This window comes from Eubalaena glacialis, chromosome 16 (genome assembly GCF_028564815.1).
Source record: "Eubalaena glacialis isolate mEubGla1 chromosome 16, mEubGla1.1.hap2.+ XY, whole genome shotgun sequence".
In the NCBI taxonomy this organism is placed as follows: domain Eukaryota; kingdom Metazoa; phylum Chordata; class Mammalia; order Artiodactyla; family Balaenidae; genus Eubalaena; species Eubalaena glacialis.
In genome coordinates, this window is record NC_083731.1 from 33,606,614 (window position 1) to 33,631,649 (window position 25,036).

The 25,036-nt window shown below is 35.1% G+C and overlaps 1 protein-coding gene across 6 annotated transcripts in view; it reads right to left on the reverse strand.

The window, feature by feature from the left end:
* Positions 1–25,036, reverse strand: part of PIBF1 (progesterone immunomodulatory binding factor 1) — a 207,935-nt gene that overhangs the window by 57,586 nt on the left and 125,313 nt on the right. For all 6 annotated transcript variants that reach the window (XM_061170699.1, XM_061170703.1, XM_061170700.1 and 3 more), the window contains 2 exons: positions 22,798–22,888; positions 14,733–14,835 (listed from right to left, as the gene is read on the reverse strand). In XM_061170699.1, coding sequence (XP_061026682.1) covers positions 14,733–14,835; positions 22,798–22,888 — 194 coding nt within the window. The remainder of the gene's footprint in view (positions 1–14,732; positions 14,836–22,797; positions 22,889–25,036) is intronic.

Sequence of the window (25,036 nt, forward strand, 5' to 3'; positions counted from 1 at the left end):
GGGCTTCGGTCGGATCCCAGGGAGAGGACTGGGGTTGGCTGCGTGAACACAGCCTGAAGGGTCTAGCGCACCACAACTAGCCGGGAGGGTGCACGAGAAAAGGTCTGCAGCTGCCGAAGAGGCAGGAGACTTTTTCTTGCCTCTTTGTTTCGCGGCGTGCAAGGAGAGGGGACTCAGAGCGCCACTTAAACGAACTCCAGAGACGGGCGCGAGCTGCGGCTATCAGCGCGGACCCCAGAGACGGGCATGAGACGCTAAGGCTGCTGCTGCCGCCACCAAACAGCCTGTGGGCAAGCGCAGGTCATTCTCCACACCGCCCCTCCCGGGAGCCTGTGCAGCCCGCCACGGCCAGGCTCCCGTAATCCGGGGACAACTTCCCCGGGAGAGCGCACGGCGCGCCTCAGGCTGCTGCAACATCACGCCGGCTTCTGCCGCCGCAGGCTCGCCCCGCCTCCTCCGTACCGCTCCCTCCCCCCGGCCTGACTGAGCCAGAGCCCCCGAATCAGCTGCTCCTTTAACCCCGTTCTGTCTGGGCGGGGAACAGACGCCCTCAGGGGACCTACATGCAGAGGCGGGTCCAAATCCAAAGCTGAACCCCGGGAGCTGTACGAACAAAGAAGAGAAAGGGAAATCTCTCCCAGCAGCCTCAGAAGCAGCGGATTAAAGCTCCACAAACAACTTGATGTGCCTGCATCTGTTGAATACCTGAATAGACAACGAATCATCCCAAATTTAGGAGATGGACTTTGGGAGCAGGATATATTAACTTTTCCCCTTTTCCTTTTTTTTGTGAGTGTAGATGTGTATGCTTCTGGGTGAGATTTTGTCTGTATAGCTTTGCTCTCACCGTTAGTCCTAGGGTTAGGTCCGTCCGTTTTTTTTTTTTTTTTTTTTCCCTAATAAATGTTTTCTTAATAATTTTTTCCTTATTTTCTATTTTTAAAAAAATTTTTAATAAGTTTTTTCATATTTTTTATTTTAAAAAATTAAAAAAAATTTTTTCTTAATAAATTTTTTCTAAATAATTTTTTTCTTATTTTTAGTATAAAAAATTAATAAATCTATTTTTAAAAATTAAAAAAAAATTTTTTTTTCTTAATAAATTTACTCTTAATAATTTTTTTTCTTATTTTTTATTATAATTGCTTTATTTTATTTTATTTTATCCTCTTTTTTTCTTTCTTTCCATTTTTTCTCCCTTTTATTCTGAACCGTGTGGATGAAAGGCTCTTGGTGCTCCAGCCAGGCATCAGGGCTGTGCCTCTGAGGTGGGAGAGCCAACTTCAGGACACTGGCCCACAAGAGACCTCCCAGCTCCACGTAATACCAAACGGTGAAAATCTCTCACAGATCTCCATCTCAACATCAAGACCCAGCTTCACTCAACGACCAGCAAGCTACAGTGCTGGACACCCCATGCCAAACAACTAGCAAGAGAGGAACACAGCCCCATCCATTAACAGAGAGGCTGCCTAAAATCATAATAAGGCCACAGACACCCCAAAACACACCACCAGACGTGGACGAGCCCACCAGAAAGACAACATCCAGCCTCATCCACCAGAACACAGGCACTAGTTCCCTCCACCAGGAAACCTACACAACCCACTGAACCAACCTTAGCCACTGGGGACAGATACCAAAAACAACGGGAACTACGAACCTGCATCCTGTGAAAAGGAGACCCCAAACACAGTAAGATAAGCAAAATGAGAAGACAGAAAAACACACAGCAGATGAAGGAGCAGGGTCAAAACACACCAGACCTAACAAATGAAGAGGAAATAGGTAGTCTACCTGAAAAAGAATTCAGAATAATGATAGTAAGGATGATCCAAAGTCTTGGAAATAGAATAGACAAAATGCAAGAAACATTTAACAAGGACGTAGAAGAACTAAAGAGGAACCAAGAAACGATGACAAGCACAATAAATGAAATTAAAAATACTCTAGATGGGATCAATAGCAGAATAACTGAGGCAGAAGAACGGATAAGTGACCTGGAAGATAAAATGGTGGAAATAACTACTGCAGACCAGAATAAAGAAAAAAGAATGAAAAGAACTGAGGACAGTCTCAGAGACCTCTGGGACAACATTAAACGCACCAACATTCGAATTATAGGGGTCCCAGAAGAAGAAGAGAAAAAGAAGGGGACTGAGAAAATATTTGAAGAGATTATAGTTGAAAACTTCCCTAATATGGGAAAGGAAATAGTTAATCAAGTCCTGGAAGCACAGAGAGTCCCATACAGGATAAATCCAAGGAGAAACACACCAAGACACATATTAATCAAACTATCAAAAATTAAATATAAAGAAAACATATTAAAAGCAGCAAGGGAAAAACAACAGATAACACACAAGGGCATCCCCATAAGGTTAACAGCTGATCTTTCAGCAGAAACGCTGCAAGCCAGAAGGGAGTGGCAGGATATACTTAAAGTGATGAAGGAGAAAAACCTACAACCAAGATTACTCTACCCAGCAAGGATCTCATTCAGATTTGATGGAGAAATTAAAACCTTTACAGACAAGCAAAAGCTGAGAGAGTTCAGCACCACCAAACCAGCTTTACAACAAATGCTAAAGGAACTTCTCTAGGCAAGAAACACAAGAGAAGGAAAACACCTACAATAACAAACCCAAAACATTTAAGAAAATGGGAATAGGAACATACATATCGATAATTACCTTAAATGTAAATGGATTAAATGCTCCCACCAAAAGACACAGACTGGCTGAATGGATACAAAAACAAGACCCATATATATGCTGTCTACAAGAGACCCACTTCAGACCTAGAGACACATACAGACTGAAAGTGAGGGGATGGAAAAAGATATTCCATGCAAATGGAACTCAAAAGAAAGCTGGAGTAGCAATTCTCATATCAGACAAAATAGACTTTAAAATAAAGACAATTACAAGAGACAAAGACGGACACTATATAATGATCAAGGGATCGATCCAAGAGGAAGGTATAACAATTGTAAATATTTATGCACCCAACATAGGAGCACCTCAATACATAAGGCAAATACTAACAGCCATAAAAGGGGAAATCGACAGTAACACAATCATAGTAGGGGACTTTAACACCCCACTTTCACCAATGGACAGATCATCCAAAATGAAAATAAATAAGGAAACACAAGCTTTAAATGATACATTAAACAAGATGAACTTAATTGATATTTATAGGACATTCCACCCAAAAACAACAGAATACACATTTTTCTCAAGTGCTCATGGAACATTCTCCAGGATAGATCATATCTTGGGTCACAAATCAAGCCTTGGTAAATTTAAAAAAATTGAAATCGTATCAAGTATCTTTTCCGACCACAACGCTATGAGACTAGATATCAATTACAGGAAAAGATCTGTAAAAAATACAAACACATGGAGGCTACACAATACACTACTTAATAACGAAGTGATCACTGAAGAAATCAAAGGGGAAATCAAAAAATACCTAGAAACAAATGACAATGCAAAAGCAGTTCTAAGAGGGAAGTTTATAGCAATACAAGCCTACATCAAGAAACAGGAAACATCTCGAATAAACAACCTAACCTTGCACCTAAAGCAATTAGAGAAAGAAGAACAAAAAAACCCCAAAGCTAGCAGAAGGAAAGAAATCATAAAGATCAGATCAGAAATAAATGAAAAAGAAATGAAGGAAACAATAGCAAAAATCAATGAAACTAAAAGCTGGTTCTTTGAGAAGATAAACAAAATTGATAAACCATTAGCCAGACTCATCAAGAGAAAAAAGGAGAAGACTCAAATTAATAGAATTAGAAATGAAAAAGGAGAAGTAACCACTGACACTGCAGAAATACAAACGATCATAAGAGATTACTACAAGCAACTCTATGCTAATAAAATGGACAACCTGGAAGAAATGGACAGATTCTTAGAAATGCACAACCTGCCGAGACTGAACCAGGAAGAAATAGAAAATATGAACAGACCAATCACAAGCACTGAAATTGAAACTGTGATTAAAAATCTTCCAACACACAAAAGCCCAGGACCAGATGGCTTCACAGGCGAATTCTATCAAACATTTAGAGAAGAGCTAACACCTATCCTTCTCAAACTCTTCCAAAATATTGCAGAGGGAGGAACACTCCCCAACTCATTCTACGAGGCCACCATCACCCTGATACCAAAACCAGGCAAAGATGTCACAAAGAAAGAAAACTACAGGCCAATATCACTGATGAACATAGATGCAAAAATCCTCAACAAAATACTAGCAAACAGAATCCAACAGCACATTAAAAGGATCATACACCATGATCAAGTGGGGTTTATTCCAGGAATGCAAGGATTCTTCAATATACGCAAATCAATCAACGTGATACATCATATTAACAAATTGAAGGAGAAAAACCATATGATCATCTCAATAGATGCAGAGAAAGCTTTCGACAAAATTCAACACCCATTTATGATAAAAGTCCTGCAGAAAGTAGGCATAGAGGGAACTTTCCTCAACATAATAAAGGCCGTATATGACAAACCCACAGCCAACATTGTCCTCAATGGTGAAAAACTGAAACCATTTCCACTAAGATCAGGAACAAGACAAGGTTGCCCACTCTCACCACTATTATTCAACATAGTTTTGGAAGTGTTAGCCACAGCAATCAGAGACGAAAAAGAAATAAAAGGAATCCAAATCGGAAAAGAAGAAGTAAAGCTGTCACTGTTTGCAGACGACATGATACTATACATAGAGAATCCAAAAGATGCTACCAGAAAACTACTAGAGCTAATCAATGAATTTGGTAAAGTAGCAGGATACAAAATTAATGCACAGAAATCTCTTGCATTCCTGTATACTAATGATGAAAAATCTGAAAGTGAAATTAAGAAAACACTCCCGTTTACCATTGCAACAAAAAGAATAAAATACCTAGGAATAAACCTACCTAAGGAGACAAAAGACCTGTATGCAGAAAATTATAGGACATTGATGAAAGAAATTAAAGATGATACAAATAGATGGAGAGATATACCATGTTCTTGGATTGGAAGAATCAACATTGTGAAAATGACTCTGCTACCCAAAGCAATCTACAGATTCAATGCAATCCCTATCAAACTACCACTGGCATTTTTCACAGAACTAGAACAAAAAATTTCACAATTTGTATGGAAACACAAAAGACCCCGAATAGCCAAAGCAATCTTGAGAACGAAAAATGGAGCTGGAGGAATCAGGCTCCCTGACTTCAGACTATATTACAAAGCTACAGTAATCAAGACAGTTTGGTACTGGCACAAAAACAGAAATATAGATCAATGGAACAGGATAGAAAGCCCAGAGATAAGCCCACGCACATATGGTCACCTTATCTTTGATAAAGGAGGCAAGCATATACAGTGGAGAAAAGACAGCCTCTTCAATAAGTGGTGCTGGGAAAATTGGACAGGTACATGTAAAAGTATGAAATTAGAACACTCCCTAACACCATACACAAAAATAAACTCAAAATGGATTAAAGACCTAAGTGTAAGGCCAGACACTATCAAACTCTTAGAGGAAAACATAGGCAGAACACTGTATGACATAAGTCACAGCAAGATCCTTTTTGACCCAGGTCCTAGAGAAATGGAAATAAAAACACAAATAAACAAATGGGACCTAATGAAACTTAAAAGCTTTTGCACAGCAAAGGAAACCATAAACAAGACCAAAAGACAACCCTCAGAATGGGAGAAAATATTTGCAAATGAAGCAACGGACAAAGGATTAATCTCCAAGATTTACAAGCAGCTCATGCAGCTCAATAACAAAAAAACAAACAACCCAATCCAAAAATGGGCAGAAGACCTAAATAGACATTTCTCCAAAGAAGAGATACAGATTGCCAACAGACACATGAAAGAATGCTCAACATCATTAATCATTAGAGAAATGCAAATCAAAACTACAATGAGGTATCATCTCACACCGGTCAGAATGGCCATCATCAAAAAATCTAGAAACAATAAATGCTGGAGAGGGTGTGGAGAAAAGGGAACACTCTTGCACTGTTGGTGGGAATGTAAATTGATACAGCCACTATGGAGAACAGTATGGAGGTTCCTTAAAAAACTAAAAACAGAACTACCATATGACCCAGCAATCCCACTACTGGGCATATACCCTGAGAAAACCATAATTCAGAAAGAGTCATGTACCAAAATATTCATTGCAGCTCTGTTTACAATAGCCAGGACATGGAAGCAACCTAGGTGTCCATCATCGGATGAATGGATAAAGAAGATGTGGCACATATATACAATGGAATATTACTCAGCCATAAAAAGAAATGAAATGGAGGTGTTTGTAATGAGGTGGATGGAGTTAGAGTCTGTCATACAGAGTGAAGTAAGTCAGAAAGAGAAAAACAAATACAGTATGCTAACACATATATATGGAATCTAAGGGAAAAAAAAAAAAAAAGAGGTCATGAAGAACCTAGTGGCAAGATGGGAATAAAGACACAGACCTACTAGAGAATGGACTTGAGGATATGGGGAGGGGGAGGGGTGAGATGTGACAGGGTGAGAGAGTGTCATGGACATATATACACTACCAAATGTAAAATAGATAACTAGTGGGAAGCAGCCGCATAGCACAGGGAGATCAGCTCGGTGCTTTGTGACCACCTAGAGGGGTGGGATAGGGAGGGTGGGAGGGAGGGAGATGCAAGAGGGAAGAGATATGGCAACATATGTATATGTGTAACTGATTCACTTTGTTGTAAAGCAGAAGCTAGCACACCATTGTAAAGCAATTATACTTCAATAAAGATGTTTAAAAAAAAAAAAAAAATATAGGTACAAGATGAGGTAATCTCTCTGAAGCCCAGTAACAATTTTAAGAAACTCTTCAGGCAAAAACAGAAAGCCTCATTAATACCACTAGCTTATTTGGAAAGAAGACAAAAGAGTTCTAAAATGTAAAAAAAAAAGAAAAACAAAAACAAAAACAAAAAAACTTATAGGCATGCAAAGAAGCAGGACAATATGCTACATAATGAGATAAATCAATATAATTGAAACCAATCAAGAAATGACACAATAACAGAATTACTAGATAAGGATAACAAAACAGTTATTGAAACTGTATTTCATATGCTCAAGAAAATAAAGTTTGAAAAGGGTAAATAGAAACCTGGAAGATACAAAAGAGATCCAAATTGAACTTCTAGACATGAAAACTATAATATCTGAGATGAAAAACACAGTGGACTGGATTAACAGCAGATTACATATTGGAGAAGAAAACCTTAGTGGAATTGAAGACTTAGTAAGAGAAACTATTCAAAAGGAAAGGCGAAAAAAAGGCTGCAAAAATTGAACAGAACATCATTTGTTCTATTGTAGGACAACTTCAAGCAGCCAAATATATGTGTAATGGAGTCTCCAAAGGGATGAGAGAGGGTAGGACAGAAAAAACATTTGAAGAAAAAATGGCTGAAACATTTCCACATTTGATGATCTTACAGAGAAAAGAAGTTTGACAAATCTCAAGCACAAGAAACGTGAAGAAAACAACAGCGAGCCACATCTTAATCAAATTGCTTAAAGCTAGTGAAAAAAGAAAATCTTAAAGCAGCTAGAAAAATAAGACACATTACCTAGAGAGGAACAAAGGTACAGATGACGGCATATTTCTTGGTAAAAACAATATAAACTAGAAGAGAGTGGAGCAACGTCTTTCAAGTACTGAAAAAGAGAGAGAGAGGGAAAAAAAGTCAACCTTGAATTCTTTACCTGGGAAAAACATCTTTCAAGAACAAAGATGAAAACAAACAAACAAATAAAACAAAGATGAACCCAGCAATTCTTAGGTGTATACTCAAAAAAAAATTAAAATAGGTAGTTAAGTATAGGATGGTTGTCCTCGAATGTTCATAACAGCACTATTCACAGCCAAAAGATGGAAATGACCCAAATGGCCATCCAGGGATGAATGGATAAACAAAGTGTGATATATCTGGAAATCTGCTACAAGAGTAGACTTCAGGTGCTTGAGATTATACTACATATATCTTTAACTTATCACCATCCAGTTTCATGTCATATTTTACTACCTCACGTATAGTATTATATGTATAGTACATTATACATTATACATAGTACTATACAGTATTATGTAGAGTACATTACAGTGAGATGCTCACACCACACACACACACACACACACAAACACACACACACAAGGTAAGCATGTGAGGAGATAGGTATGTTAATTAGCTTGACTGTAGTAATCAATTTATTATGTTTATATATATCATGTTGTACACCTTAAACATATACAATTTTTATTAAAAAATAATTAAAAAGTAAAATGAAAAAAGCAAAAATAAAAATTCAAGTTGCAAAACAAACAAAAACTCCCAAAGGTGAAGGCCAAGAAACTTAAGAAAAGACAGATAACTTCAACTTCATCAAAATTAAAAACTTTTGTGATTGAATGAACTAACAAGAAAGCAAAAGACAGCTCACAGAACGAGAGAAAATATCTGAAAATCATATAGCTAAAAGGATTTAATATCCAGAATATATAATGAACTCTTAAGACTCAACAACAAAAAGACAAACAACTCAATTTAAAAATGGGCAAAGAACTTCAGCAGACATTTCTCCAAAGAAGATATACGAATGGCCAATAAGAACACAAAACAATGCGTAACATCATTAGTTATAAGGTTAATGCAAATAGAAATCACAACAAGACACCACTTCACACCCACTAGGATGGCTAGAATTTAGAAAAACACAGAAAAACAAAAAATGAGCATTGGCGAGGATGTGAGAAATTGGAACCCTGGACATTGCTGATGGGAATGTAAAATGGTGCAGTTGCTGTGAAAAAGTTTCGTGGTACCTCAAAAAGTTAAACAGAATTATTGTGTGATCCAGCAATTCCACTGCTTAGGTATACACCCATAAGAACTGAAAACACATGTTCAAACAAACAAAAAAATTGTACATGAATGCTCAGAGTGGCACTATTTACAGTAACCAAATGATGGAAACAATAAATGTCCATTAACTGATGAACAGATAAACAAAACGTGATATATTTGTACAATGGAATATTATTCAGTCATAAAAAGGGATAAAGTACTGACAGATGGTGCAACATGAATGAACCTTGAAAACATTACACTAAATGAGAGAAGACAGACACAAAAGGTCACATATTGTATGATTCCATTTATATGAAGTACGTAGAACAGGCAAATCCATAGAGACAGAAAGCACATTAGTGGTTTCCAGGGGCTGGAGGGAGAGGAGGTTGGGGAGTGAGTGCTTAGTGTGTACAGGGTTTCCTTCTGGGAGATGGGATGTTCTCTAACTAAATAGTGGTGATGGTTGTACATTACAGACACAACAAAAGCCACTGAATTGTACAATTTAAAATAGTTAAAATGGGGAATTTTATGTAATGTGAATTTTACCCCAATAAAAAAGAGTGAACCCTTCCAGTTTATTTGGCCGTAGTAGCATAACAAGAGAAATATGTTTTAATCTTTACTTTTGTTAAGAATAGATAGAAATGTAAAAAAAAAAAGAGAAAAAACCAAACAACAAAACAACAAAAAGGTAAAATAACTTTTTGTAACATACAGAAGTGAAAAGAACTCATCAACAGCAGACCTGCTCTATAAGTATTGTTAAAAGAAGTAGATGAATCAGAAGCAATGTGATGCCAGGTAGAAATTTGGATTTACACAAAGGAATAAAGAACACAGGTCATGGTAACTATTTGGTTAAATGTAATACATTTTCTTCATATTATTATACTTCTTTAAAAGATAAAGTAAAAATGATAGCAATTTAATGTGAGGCTTATACATGTATAAATAGAATATGTGACAATAGGCGCACAAAGGCTGGGTGGGGACACAGGAAAGTATGTATTATGGTACGGTTTTTATACTATGCATGAGGTAGTAAAGTATGACATGAAACAGGGTGGTGATAAGTTAAAGATATATATAGTATAATCTCAAGCAACCACTGTAATAACAAAGAGCTACTGCCAATCAGCCAACAATGAGATAAAGTGGAATAATAAAAAATATTCAGTTAATCCAAAAGAAGGCAAGGAAATAAAAAGGGAGGGGGGAAGGATAGCTAGGACAAATAAAAAACAAATAGCAAGATAACAGACTTAAAAATAACCATATCAATAAACACATTAAATGTAAACATTCTCAAAACCCCAGTTAAAAGTCGTATTTTGTCAGACTGGATAAAAAAGCAAGATACAATTATATATGTTGCCTATAAGACAACCGTAAGACATAAATAAGTTAAAAGTTAAAGGATGGAAAAACACATACCCTGTTAACACTAGTCAAAAGATGTGAAACTTTAAAATAAAAACTAAAAAATAACACCACTAAGAGAAATTAAAGAAGATCTAAATAAATGGAAAGATATAATGGGTTCATGGTCATAATATTCATATTATTAAGATGTCAATTTTCCTCATTTCGTCCACAGACTCAATGCAATCCCAATCAAAATCACAGAGAGCTTTTTTTTTTTTGTAAAAATGATTATAGAATTCATATGGAAATGAAAAGGATACAGAATAGCCAAAAAGCTTTGAACCTGAACGGAGTTGGAGGACCAGTGCCACCTAATTTCAAGACATTATAAAGCTACAGTAATCAAGATGGTGTGGTACTGTCATAAAGACAGACAAAGAGATAATTGGAACAGACAGAGAGTCCAGAAACAGACTCACACAGATTTTTAAACTGATTTTCAACAAGGGTCTTTTTTCAACAAATGATATTAGAACAATTTGGTTTTAATATGCAAATAAATGAAGTTCAATCTATATCTTACACACTTTACAAACATTAAAAATGGATCACAAACTTAAAACTGTGAAAGATCCACAGAAAACACAGATAAAAACACTGTGACCCTGAGTTAGGTAAAGATATTTTAGATACAACACCCAAAACACAGTCCAAAAAAGAATGAACTGAAAAAATGGACAAGATAAAAACTTCTGCTCTTCAAAAAACACTGTTAAGAAATGGGAAGACAGGCCATGGAGGGGGAGAAAATATTTGCAAATCATATAGCTGATAAGAGACTTGTATCTAGAATATACAAATAATTCTCAAAACTCAATAATAAGAAAACAATCTGATATAATGAGCAAAAAATTTGAACACTTCTCCCAGTAAGAAAAAACAAAGGGCAAAGAAGCACATGAAAAGATGTTCAACAATTATGAATCATTAGGGAAATGCAAATTAAAACTACAATGAGATACCACTACACACCCATTAGAATGGCTGAACTTAAAAAGACTGACCATATCAAGTCTTTGCAAGGACGTAGAGGAACTAGAACTTTCATAGGCTGTTGGTGGAAACAGTAAATAATACGAACATTTGGAAAACAGTTTGGCAGTTTCTTAAAACATTAGATATCTACTATACGATCCAGCTATTTCACTCCCAGGTATTTACCCCAGAGAAACAGAAGCATATGTTCATATAAAGACCTGTACATGGATGTTCGTATCAGCTTTATTTATAATAGATAAAAACTGGAAATAACTCAAAATATTTATCAACAGGTGAATGGATGAACAGCTGTGGTAAATTCATACAATGGAATGTTACTCAGCAATGAAGAGGAATGAACTATGGATGAATCTTGAAATAATTATGCAGAATGAAAGAAGACTTAAAAAAAGTAGTGTGTGCGTGTGTGTGTGTGTGTGTATGTATGTATATAACGCATATAGTGATTCCATTTATATAAAAGTCTAAGAAATGCAAACTAATCTACAGTGACAGAATGCAAATCAGTGGTTGCCTGGGGACAAGGATGGGGGTAGAGAGGGCTGGGAGAGAGAGATTCCAAAGAGGCTGTTTGGCGGACGCATGCGTTCATTATCTTCATTTTGGTGATGGTTTCATGGTTATACGTGTCGAAAGTTATATTGTACAGCTTAAATTTGTGCAATTTAGTTTATATCAATTATGACTCAATAAAGCTGCTATAAAAGGAGTATTTATTTTCATTTTGAATATTTCTTAGCACTTTGATTTTGGCAATTCATTTATGTATAATCTCAGACATATTTTGAATAGCATATAAATTATTGTTAATTCTAATATTAGTCATTTGAGTTTCATCTCCGTATTATTCTCAAAAACTCCAAGCTAGTTTAAATATATAACCTGCTCAAAAAAAATACAGATCCTGAAAAACTTTCCTTCTCTGTTTTTTTCACCATCTATCATGAATAGTCTATTGGTATAGAAGCAATCTAATACTACCATCTTTCAGCTAATTAGTTTATGTCATTGTTTTTCAATTTAAGCAAACAATTTTTGTAAGGCAGACAAAAGTAAAATCCATGGAATATTTCAAATTATAACGCTTTTTTTTTTCAATCTCAAGGGAAAAATTATATGCTACAGTCAGCACAGACCTTTTAATTTAGGGTACTGATTCTCCATATGTCTTATGAAAAAATTTCAAACATACACAAAAGTACAGAACTGAATAATGAATCTATATGTACCTGTCACCAAGCTTCAATCATTATCAACATTTTGAGATTCTTGTTTTATCTATTGAGCTCCCCTCACCTTTTTATGGAACATTTTAAAGCAAATTCCAGGTATCATACCATTTCATATCACAGATATTTCAATATTTACATCTTTTTCTAATAAGCCAACAGCTTTCTAAAAAATTGCCTCACACAAAGTTAATTATACTTCATTACCAGAACACTTAATTTAATTTCTTATGCTTCTCCCCTACAATTTGTATAGGAGTGTGTCCCACTTAGAAATTCTTGTTTCATTAACTGAAGTGCACAGGAAGATGGTTTTTTAAAAAAAAGCAATATAAAGACATATGTATAAGTTTATAGGAATGTTAATATTTTTAAAAGAACTATTTTTGATAGGTTATTCTGAAATTAAAACAAACACGAGGGATCTAGAATATATTAACAAACAGAGGTTCATTTGTTTCTTTAGTAATTCACTTATTTATGTATCCTTCCATGGTTCCACCCAGTGACTTGATGGAGCTGGCTTGTAGCAGTTTGTGAGAGATGGCTGGTAAAGTTTTTGGAATTTTGTGAGCTGGTTGTTAAACATCACTATTATTAAAAATTATTTAGATTTATAATAAAAAAAATTTTATTAAGAAACCCCAAATACTCAAAAACTCAACAATTTTAATTTTACTATTATCTATGCTCTTCAGTTTACATGTCTATTGTACAATATCTATGTGGTGGAAACATCATGTTTGCTACTGAGCATCTTTTCTCTACTCCGTGTTTAGTAATGTTATGTTGGAGGCCTGAAGTTAGTCACGGTGGGACTATTTATGCCACAGATATAAGCAAATGCTACAAATTAGAACCATCCCTCACACCCCTGCCTGGACAGCCTGTTGTTAACAGTGGCCAGCACAATGCTGCTTCCACCTTGAGCATTAACTCTGAGTCAGGTACTGGAGTCACATGAAATATTTCTTGTCTTTTGAAATTTGAGCATAACGATCCTTCTAATGTTACAGTATTAGAAGCACATTAAATAGAAGGCACCAAATAGACAAATGTGAATAGGTCTGTAGGAAAACAAATGCAGAATACATGGTATGTATTAATAATTTTTAATATATGCCTTTAAAGTCCCTTTATTATAAGATCCAAAATATTAACATAGAGGGGCTTCCCTCTATGGCGCAGTGGTTGAGAGTCTGCCTGCCAATGCAGGGGACACGGGTTCGAGCCCTGGTCTGGGAAGATCCCACATGCCGCGGAGCAGCTGGGCCCGTGAGCCACAATTACTGAGCCTGCGCGTCTGGAGCCTGTGCTCCGCAATGGGAGAGGCCACGACAGTGATAGGCCCGCGCACCGCGATGAGGAGTGGTCCCCGCTTGCCACAACTGGAGAAGGCCCTCGCACAGAAACGAAGACCCAACACAGCCATAAATAAATAAATAAATATTAAAAAAAATATATTAACAGAGAGAAACTTGTTATGCTGAAGCTCAGGAAATAAAAGGAACCCTAGGGAGGTAGCATCTTTGGTTTGAATTGTTTCATTACTTGAATTTTAGAAGCATATAAAATGTAATTAGATATTGATTAAATAAGAAGAAGACTGGAAATACTATGTAAAATGTATACCTATTCTTTAAATGATACAATAGAATGCTAAGAAAAATAATTATGAATCTGATTTTTAAAAAATAAGTATAATTTGGGAACTATCATATACCAAAGACTGTGAGAGCTTAAGTGTATACCAAGTCAAGTGTGTTTAATAGATAAGTGATTTTTCATCAAAGAAGTCAAAAAGAAATCTATTTTAAAAATGAGGTTTTAGTTAAAAACTTAAAATGCTACCAAAATTTGCCAAACTTGTTTTGCCAGTTGATATTTGCAGAAATCAAAGCTTTGTCTGTCTAGTCTGCATTTATATTTAGTCTGGGCATTTAATCTCTCTTTTGATCTTAGGTTTTGCCATACACTTTAAGTTGTTTTATAAGGCTTTACCATTAAGTTAGTTTCATAGATTGTAAAATCATCTTGTACTGGCGAACAGCTTATTTTAAAACTGCTCAGAAAACACATAAAGGAGTAACAAGGAATTAAAATGAACACTGTGGTTCTTTATATGTGTTTCTTTTGTTTAGGTTATTTACCTCTTGGGAAAGCTGTGTTACTTGGTTCTTTTGATGTTCCAGGTCTTTTAAAACCATCGAGTTTCGTTTTTCTAACTGAAGCACTCTTCTTGCCAAGTGGACACTAGAACGGAATAAGAAAATTAATGCTTACAAAAGAGGAGTACTATCTCAAACACTCAAAATGTGTTTGTGTGCTTGAAAACTGACCATTTCCTAATAATACTTAAATATTAACAGGAAAAATATGGAGTCGAATAATATTTTCAGGTGTCAACAGTGGAAGACCAATATCCCAACAACTCAAATTTTGAAAGTAACATTAAAAATCTGCATAATAATGTAACTGTGATATATTGATTACCACAGTAATAGTTTCTAGCCCTTGCTATAAAAGTGGAAAGTTACATTATGATACTTGCTTGAAAAGACCGCAAGAAAGCAATTCACAGCTTTTCTTCATTTTTATAAAAATTTACCATTTACAAACAAATAAGGCAATTACTTGAAACAGTAATAACCTTGTACTTTGAAAAGCATCAGTGTTTTCCTCAGACAACATAATGCATTTTATAATACAAAACACAACTGAATAGATTTTCTCTTGAAAAAAGAGATGGAAAAGATGTCTGAAAAGTGGAGACAGATGTCTAACAGTAAAGGCAACGATTCTGTATTAAAAGAAACCACTAAAAGATCACACTGTGATCATCACAAGATGATCACAACTTACTGTATTGAGTGTAATCTTTAGTATTTAAAATCACATTAAATGTAAAATGTCCCAATTCTACTTTTAAGACATAATTAAGAAAAAAAGGTTCAGCTATAAGAATCATAAAATCATCCCTGCTAACCACTGGGGCATAATTCTTTAAAAAACTGCTAATAATGTTGAGAACACATGTTGCTCCAAAGCCCCTCTCTGTAATTCCAGAAACTTAAAAATTTAATATTTATCACATTTTCATATTCTATGTGAGTTACCCCATTAATCTCTGAATTGCAAAATCTGTAGAAACTGAGAAGACAGATGTTTTACAATGACAAGAAGTAAAATATTTTTGTTCTAAATGAAATTATAGGACAGAAATAATTCCATTGTATTTCAAATATTTCCTAACATCAGATAAAGGAATTCATACAAAACTCTGAAAAAAAAATGCTAAATGTCACCCTATACATCTATTTCTAAGAACTTGTTATTCCAAATGAAAAAGATGAGTTCTTTTGCTACACAGTGAATTGGGTAGCTTATTTAGATATGCTCATATCTAAATTCCTATCCTTTCAACCGGTGTAAGATTTTGCCTTAATAATCAGTTGGAGTCAGAGATGGAAAAGACACAGTCCCCGTTTTCTGAGAATCATTTTTTACAAAAAACAGCTTTATCGATATAAAATTTTCTTGATATGTAACTTATAATACCATAAATCCCGCCCATTTAAACTGTACAATTCAATGGTTTTTAGTATATTTAGAGTTGTGCAACTATTACTATAACTTAGTTTTAGAATATTTTCATTACTCCCACCCCCCAAAAATTTGTACCCCTTAGCATCACTCCCCATCCTCCCTGTTCAGCCCTAGGGAACCACTAATCTACTTTCTTCCTTTATTGATTTTTAAGATGTTTGCAGTTTAAAGAACTCTTATAACTCAACAATTACAAGACAGTCCAATTAGAGAATTTACAACAGTGCCTTGTTTATAGAAAGTTCTGAATAATTGCATACACACATTTTTGCACTTCTCATATGGTGATTTCCTTAGGAAGTGCAATGATTGGGTCCAAGCACATGCGCATTATGAATTTTCAGATATTCCTCTTGAAAGGCTGTACAAATTTAAATTCCTATGAACTAGAATGAAAGTTCTCCAATGACAGAAATTTTTTAAAAATTTGTTTTCTAACGTATTCTAAGTGCCTTGGAGAATACCTGGTACAACAATAATCTGTTCAGTAATAAACTGTTCAGTGAATGAACTTTATACAAGACCTCCTGTTTCTTTATGCCCTAGCCAACACTGGGCAATATCAATCTTTAAAAGTTGCTAACTTTACATATAAACAATAGAATCTTATTTTAAATTAGTGAGGTTAAACATCTCTACATTTGTCAGACATTTGTATTTCTTATTTAATGAATTGATGTTTATATCCTTTTACCATTCACTTCAAATCTTACCTACGTGGTTAACTGTATTCTACATCTAAATTACCTAAAAGTATCACGACCTCCCAAAATCTCAACAGAACCAACCTATTTTCCATTGTCTACTCTGCTTAATGTCCCATAAACATGTTTTGTATATTCCTTCCACTGTACCTCTGTTGGTCCTCCAGTCTGGAGAAGATAGGTTATTCCACTGATTGGGAGCCCAGCTTTTTCTGGAAGGCTCCCTCTGAGGTCCACTTCTTCCATTTCTGACCAGGCCAGCCTTCACTGATCTCTATTCCTCTGACTGACATAGGCTGGCACACAATACAGTGCTAAATTATATGGTTTTAGAATTTCTTGATAGTCTTTCATGTGTGTTCATCTTTTCTCCCCCAACAGATACAATTTAAATGAAGACTTACCCTCTGTGGTGTGTGCTGAACAGAGGGGGCACTTACTAAATCCTTCCTGATTGATCTTAAGTAAATTTTGCTCAAATGCTAGAATTTTGCTCAAATTGCTACAAACCATATTCCAAGGTTGCAGAGTCTCAATATTAAAGTACAACTAATGCTCAGCATCTAAGCATTGAACTAGTAATAAAAAAGAGCATAAAGTTTATAAGGGAAGAAGGCAAATGTCACAGATACCAATTCACCGCTTCCATATTTCAACCTCCTAAACCTTTAAATGTGGCATATTGTAGTACTGAGTGATTTGGTGCTATAGGTAGATTCTGTTTAGAAATCTGGCATATTAGAAGTCAGAAGAAAGGAGGGGAGTTTAGTTTAACTGAAATTCAAAGCAAGACAAAAGAAGAATTGCTCAACTAGCTGAGTCTATGTCTCCTTAACGACAATGTACATACTATGAAAACAAGCCTTTAATGAGTTTTTTTATAATGAGTAACCATGGATACAGTTAGGGAAAATGACTCCTGCTAAAGTTTGGTTGGTTGGTTGGTTATTTATTTATTTATTTAGTACTGAACTCCTCAAGAAAGCACTGCTTTTACAGGCTCTCTGTTGGGACACTAAAGTAGGTACAGCGTACAATTCTTCTTTGTAATTATATAACTGCCATGTGACTTTTACCTGCACCAACATTAAGTTTTACATCAACTAGAAACTAATACCACAAGAGTATAGTTTTGTATTTGAATTTTAAACTAAAATTTCACCTCTTATCTGGTAAACTTATTTCCCCAAGGGTTATCTCTTAGCTCTCTCAGCACCTCTTGCCTCAAAATAAAAGTTATCCTCTTGGATTTGTCAATGGCAGTCAGTACTTCTGATTATCACATACAATTTCATAGTAGCATAGCCCAGGCAATGTGAACATGGCCGACCTCCATTTATATCTGAGATATCAAAGCACAGTGGAGGACTGATGCTCTGTCCTGAGTCCTTCAATATCGGATGGTTCTCTTAGTATTACCAAAACTCCAAATAAATAAGTGTAGGTACTTAGTTACCTGCTAATTAGTTACTTGGTCTGAAATAACACTTGGCTTTTTGCTCGTTTTCAGTTTTAACAGGTCAGAGTCCTGTCTCAATTAGCATGGCACGGAAAAATGGTTCAAAAAAAGGGCAGGGCTTCCCTGGTGGCGCAGTGGTTGAGAATCTGCCTGCCAATGCAGGGGACACGGGTTCGAGCCCTGGTCTGGGAAGATCCCACATGCCGCGGAGCGACTGGGCCCGTGAGCCACAATTACTGAGCCTGCGCGTCTGGAGCCTGTGCTCCGCAACGGGAGAGGCCGCGATAGTGAGAGGCCCGCGCACCGCGATGAAGAGTGGCCCCCACTTGCCGCAACTAGAGAAAGCCCTCGCACAGAAACAAAGACCCAACACAGCCATAAATAAATTAAATTAATAAATAAAATTTAAAAAAAAAAAAAAAAAAAAGGGCACATGGGCCAGAACGATTTCAGCTTCAGAAAGCATAAGGTTGCTCCCTGCACTGCCTGCTTTCTTGGCAGTTACTGAGGACTAAATAGTGGTGCATTATGATTACCTATAGTTATATGAGTCTTTTTCTAGTTTTTCTGTAGGTTTAAACTTTCAAGTTGATCATGAGTACATTAGCAATAACTTTTTAAAGGTTTCTAAAACCAACCCAAATGAAATAAGCAAAACTTTCTCTAAGGAGGAAAATGAGAACTCACACATGTGAGAAGAAAGGAGAGGAAAACAAAATTTCATTATGCACAAAAGTTTGCTAGGAAAATAAAAAGCTTCCTCTGCTTTATTTTTTCCTTTATTATAAAGATTAGTCTACTGTGAGAGTTTCAACTTAAAGCTCTTTATAAAACTAGACAGAAACTAAAACAAAGATCAAGAGTATGCGGTAAATCTTGCAATTTGAAAGGTTTAAAAACCTTCAGAAAAGTCTCCACATTCAGATCTGCCAAAACAAACAGAGAAGCACACATGAAGACACGTTAGTGCCTGGGTGTCACCCATTTCGTGTTACAGGTTAAAGAGCATATCCAAAACATGCAACCAGAAAATCTTGTTTGCTATTTTCAAAACAATCGCTACCGAAACAAAAACATTACTTCAGATTTTCAAGCTCAGTCAAGTCAAGAAGAGCCTTTTTTATTTTAAGCGACTTTAATTGTATATGCCCTTTTAACTTTCCACAACTTTGTCCCGGAAAGCTTAACACAATGTTTAGTTACTGTTCATATCTCTATTGAAAATTCAAAATGTGAGTAACCTTATTTAACAATTATAATGTGTTTAAGATACACTTTCGGAAGTTATTTTTCAAACTAATTTTGAAAAATTAGTTTTGCTACTTCTTTATTGGAAACTGGCATTATGGTCTATGTCTTAAGAAACTGATTAATTATCAAAGAAAGTGAATCTCAAAACTAGTTTCATGTCCAGGGGTTGTTTCCACTAATTACTTCAAGAGGTCTCATTAAAATTTTAAAACAAAGTTGTTTTAAATGAAAACTCACCTTGTGCCTCATTAAAGTTTCTGGAACATTGGCTTTACCTCTAAAATCAACTGTGTGATCTATTTACTTTAAGAAACATTAATTGACATAACAAACTTTTATTGGACACCTACTCCATGCCAGGCACTCACTGTGTGGTGAACTTCTTCGCATCCATTTTCCCATTTTAATTTCATAATATATATTGGGTGGCAACAGGTAACTAGTGAAAATTTTCAGTGGCTATCCAATTTACTAACAGCAATATGGCACTCAAAAACAGAAGGCCTAAAAATTAAAGTTGTGAATAACCATTAAAAATTACCTTTTTGAAGAATATTCAATGATATAAGAAAATGTTCAGGGTGAAATTATAAGATAAAAAATTAAACTTCTAAGTTACACACAATAATACCTTAAATACGTAAGAAGATATATGTATCTGTATACATTTTTGAATGGCTATCTTTGGACAGTAGGATTATTGGTAATTTTCCTAATATTCTAAAATGAACATATATTATTTTTATAATCAGAAATCCCCTCCGATTAAGTGTTACCCTAAAGTATTTAATTCTGGTTGTTGAATATATGAAATTTTAAATCAAATTTAGTATGAATGGGATATATTGTGTAGCAGATGAGAAATAAGTTTCTTTGAAATTTTAATACATTTTGAAATGTGCTGATGTATAATGAAAACATTATTATGCAAATATTTCATTTGCCATTATGACTGAGTTATTTTATAATTCACCTTAAGCTTCCATTGCTTTAATTTCAAATGTGACAAATTAAATATAGATTCTCTTGAAGGTTATATTGCTTTCAACTTAAATAAATTAAACTTAGAGCACAAAGCCATTGACTTCTTTACAAATATCCATTAAGAAATCAAATATGGACTTTGCAAACTTCAGAAATGCATCAGACCCTAAACAGGGATCTTCTCTGCCACTGGTCGATTTTGTGCATACAGTAGGCACTCAATAAAAGTTGTTGAATGAATGTGCAAAGGAATGCATAAATGTCCTCTTTGGCTATCTAGACTTACTTTCCCTTCACTCAGTTTAGATGACCTCAGAAGCACTTCCTCAAAATAACCCTCTGGTTCATCATGAGAAGAATGCCTGGCACCAGCTGGTAGGAGATATTAATAGCATGCCCATTAGGCACTTGTTCAAGGCACATAGATAGCTCAGTGATAAAATCTTTAGAAATATTTGGACAGTTAAGATTATTCAGAATATGAATCAGTTGTGGGTCCTTAAATCTTCAATCTAAATATTAAGAAATCAACATCTGTTTTGGAAATTCTTAAAAAAAATAGTAAGATAATAGTAATAATTGCTTTCAATTTTAGAAGAACTCAGCATTTGGGGGCTAAAGAAAGCAAGCTTACAACAGAAAAATTCTTTTTTCTTCTTGTGACCAAGATTCTTTTGAAGGAATCAGATGATAAAATAGAGAAGAGAGTGGACTTCCTCCTTCAAATTTCCATTTTTAGCATTTTACCAATCATTTGCCACTGATAAAAAAGTCGCTTGCCCACAAAACTACATTTCTATTCCTCCCTTGGCAACATAATGCTCAAAAACGGAGATATGCTGAAAATCACGAATTATTCTAGGTCACCCTTAGGAGGGACTCAGGGGAGAATGGGAATGGAATGGCACTATAACAGATTTTTTCAAATAATACATAATTTAGAAATACTTGCATCTTCACTAAACAGAATTAACCATTCCAGCTACAATGTGATATCTGGTAGTCTTCTATCCTTGATCTATTCAGTGTAACCAGTAAGAAACATAAATTCTAAGCATCCTGTTGTTACTTCTCATAAAATGGTCTCTATCTTACATCACTTTAGATAGCTCTAAAGACCCATTACCCTCTGAGCCAAAGTTTCTACAAAAGCATTAGAATTAAGATGAATTGTTTTTCTTACTTAGTGTGCAATGTCTCTAAACATTTAAATCAATTCATGTAAAAATAACAGATAACAGCTCTGAATCCTCAAATACTCAGATGAAGAGACAATTCTACTAGGTATCTTACACCATGCTAGGTAGGGACAATGGAGAATAAACAAGAATAAGATGTAGTTGCTGACCTTGAGGAACTTTCCATCTAGCTGGGGAAACAATATGGAAAATGAGAGCCAGTGAGATAAGACAAATGCTCTGTTGTGTGGTATGTGGAAAACAGACATTACAGGCAGAGAGATATACTACCCTCATTTGGGGTAGAGAGGTAAATAAGGCTGGAGAGGTAGGGCCACATGGAAGGGCTTAGAAGTCTGATAGAAACATTTAGATTTGTTATGGTAGCAAGCAGGGCTCCTTCTGCAAAGCAGGATGAATTCAGGTGGGAGAAAGGAGTTAGGAGTTAGGTCAACTAGAAAACCAATTAATATAGGTACAATTTTCTCTTAGTATACTTTAAATAGTATCTCAACAAATAACTAGCGGATCTTCTAAAAATTTTCTTGGTCTTCACAAAGTGTTTTATACTTTCAATCACAGTATATATGCTAGCTCTCTCTCTCTCTCCCAATCTCTTTCTTTTTCTCTCTCTCAAGTATACATCAAGGAATGTAGACAGGTGAATAAAAAACAAGTGAAAAAAAAAGGAAGCATAATTCATTAATTTTAACCTGAAAATTGTTGGTACAAAAAAGCATTTGTAACTCACCTGAAATTAAGATGAAAATAAATTTAAAATGGTGTCATTATCACTGAATCCAATTCTAGGAAAATTCTAATGTACACTTACATTCTACCAACCATTAAACTCACTTAAAAATACATGAAATGCATGATTATTACTTACTGTGTTTGTGAGCAATTTAATATTTATGCATACTAAGAATAAAGTAACTTTATTTTGTCACTCCACTCAGTACACTATCATAAAGCACAATGTAATTACATTTAGCTTGAATAGATAAGTGAAATGAATATATATTGATTTTACCTTTGCTTCAGTCGTCTTTTGGCTGTTGTGGGAACATTAGCACCATAGCCATAAGAAAAAAGAATCCTTTCAGCCTCATCTTCATTTTCAACTGGAAAATATTGAAGTGTACAATGTGAAATTTTTTTTTTTTATAAGTATGGCAGAAGTGAAAATAAAAGAGGTCATAATAATGAATTAAGGAGCATAAGAACATTTAAAAGGGCTAATGCATAACCTCAAACAGACCATCTGTAAGCAGCAGCACAGTTATTTCATAAAGTATATGCTTGCTTGGATTTGTTCCATCTATTTTTAAAAGGTGTAAGGGACTGCATCATATGACACGTTAAGTTTTCTTGTTATAAAGCATAATAATACAGATGTTTATTCTGAGATTCAAAGGCTTTCTGCATGAAATGTATGTTATGTACTTATGAAAAAGTAATGATTAGCTCAATTTCATTACTCCTCTTCTTGATAAGAGAAATGACTATTTTTAATTAGGAAAGATGTTCATTATTTTATCAGAAGAACAACTTTATCCTAATTTGCAATAATGAAATTATGCATTTAAGTAGGCTACTCTGTGAAGAAAATGTACAGTCCTAAGAGTCTATTGATGGCCTTTTTAAAAAAATTACAAAAAACTCAGTAATACCATTTACTTCTAAATTTTGCTATTGTCACACCACTCCCCAAAAGGAATTTTAACTAACAGGTTAATGTTTTATGGGTAAAACATTTAAATGCGATGACAATTTACTGTAAGTTGAGATGAAAAAATATTTAATCAAAGGCTATAAAAACTAAAGGTTTCCAGCTCAATTTAAACCAGTTCATGACATATAACAATTTTTATAACATTATTCATCAATAACCAGTATTTTAATGTCAAAAAGAGAAACCTACTTTCAGAAATGTTTCAGGTTTAAGATAAAGCCAAATATTTTACATTAGTAAGTGAAGCTATTTGCAGGCCTATCACTGTAATATGCACTTATTTGTTGTTTGATCCTTCTGTAGTACAGTAAACATTTCAGGAATATTCATAAGTGTCTTTTTCTTCAATTTTGACCCTATTCACAGTGAACCAAGATCAGTTTTCAGAGGTAGGATTAGTAGTTATGAGGGACACGTGTAAGCAAGTGATGCTATGTGCCATTGCTGATAGTAACAGCTATCATTACTCAGATCCAAATTGGCTTCTCCAATCCAGCTCTATCAGAACTAGAGCAGGCATTTAGATACCTATCTGATGCTTGTTTCTCTTAAATAGTTCTAAGGTCAGAAGAAAGAGGGGTAAATTTAGCTAACATCTCAAAAACCCATCAGATATTGATGGACAACTTAAATTTGAGTTTAATACTTACTGGATTAATAACTCATGGGCTAACTATTCTAGTGGTGATTTAATTACAGAAACAATGTCCTACACAAAATGGCAAATGGTACTAAAGAGATATGAATGTGTCTTAGTACCACTATTTTTCCCATGCTAGAGGCATTAGGAAGGTATGGGGAGAATGACATTCACAGAGAATGTGCAGGAAGGAACTGCAATGTGTAAAGGCACAGAGCTGTGAAGTTTCAGTAATTGTGAGAAAAGTGGCTGAAGTTAGTCTGGGAAACAATAGTAGTAGAAAGGGAGGCCACGTTCCAACTGTGAATGGGACTAAAGTCTCATTTGCGAGGCTAACGAGTCTGGATTTTATTCTACAGACAACAAGAAATTAAAAGAGATTAGTACAGGTAAGTGACATGACCAACAGATTTTTGTTGTTGATGCTGATATTATAGGAAAAAAAATTCCAGTAATGGGAAAAGGGTGACCTAGATTGGTAGCACAGAGAACTCCTTACAGGTTATAGTAATAATCCAGTTGTGACTTGGTCCATAATAGCAATGGAGGATGCAGAAAAGAACCTGGATTCTAGACAAATGAGTAGGTATGGAGGTGAGATGAGGCACTAGATAGGATGAGGGAGGAATCAAGGTTGACAAAAGCTAGTTGGGTAATTAGACAGACTTTAACCTTACTAACAGATCGAGAATACAAGAAAATTAATACGTTTTAGGGAAGGAAGAGAAAATATAAATAATGTTACATCTTCAATGACTGCAAGAATTCCATACAGACCTGTGGAATCACTAGCCTGTGGCCAGTCACTGAAATTGTGGAAAGGGATAAAATTATCCAGAAAGTAGGTAAGTAAGAATTGAAGAGGATGAGGGAAAAAAAAAAAAACCCTGGGAACCA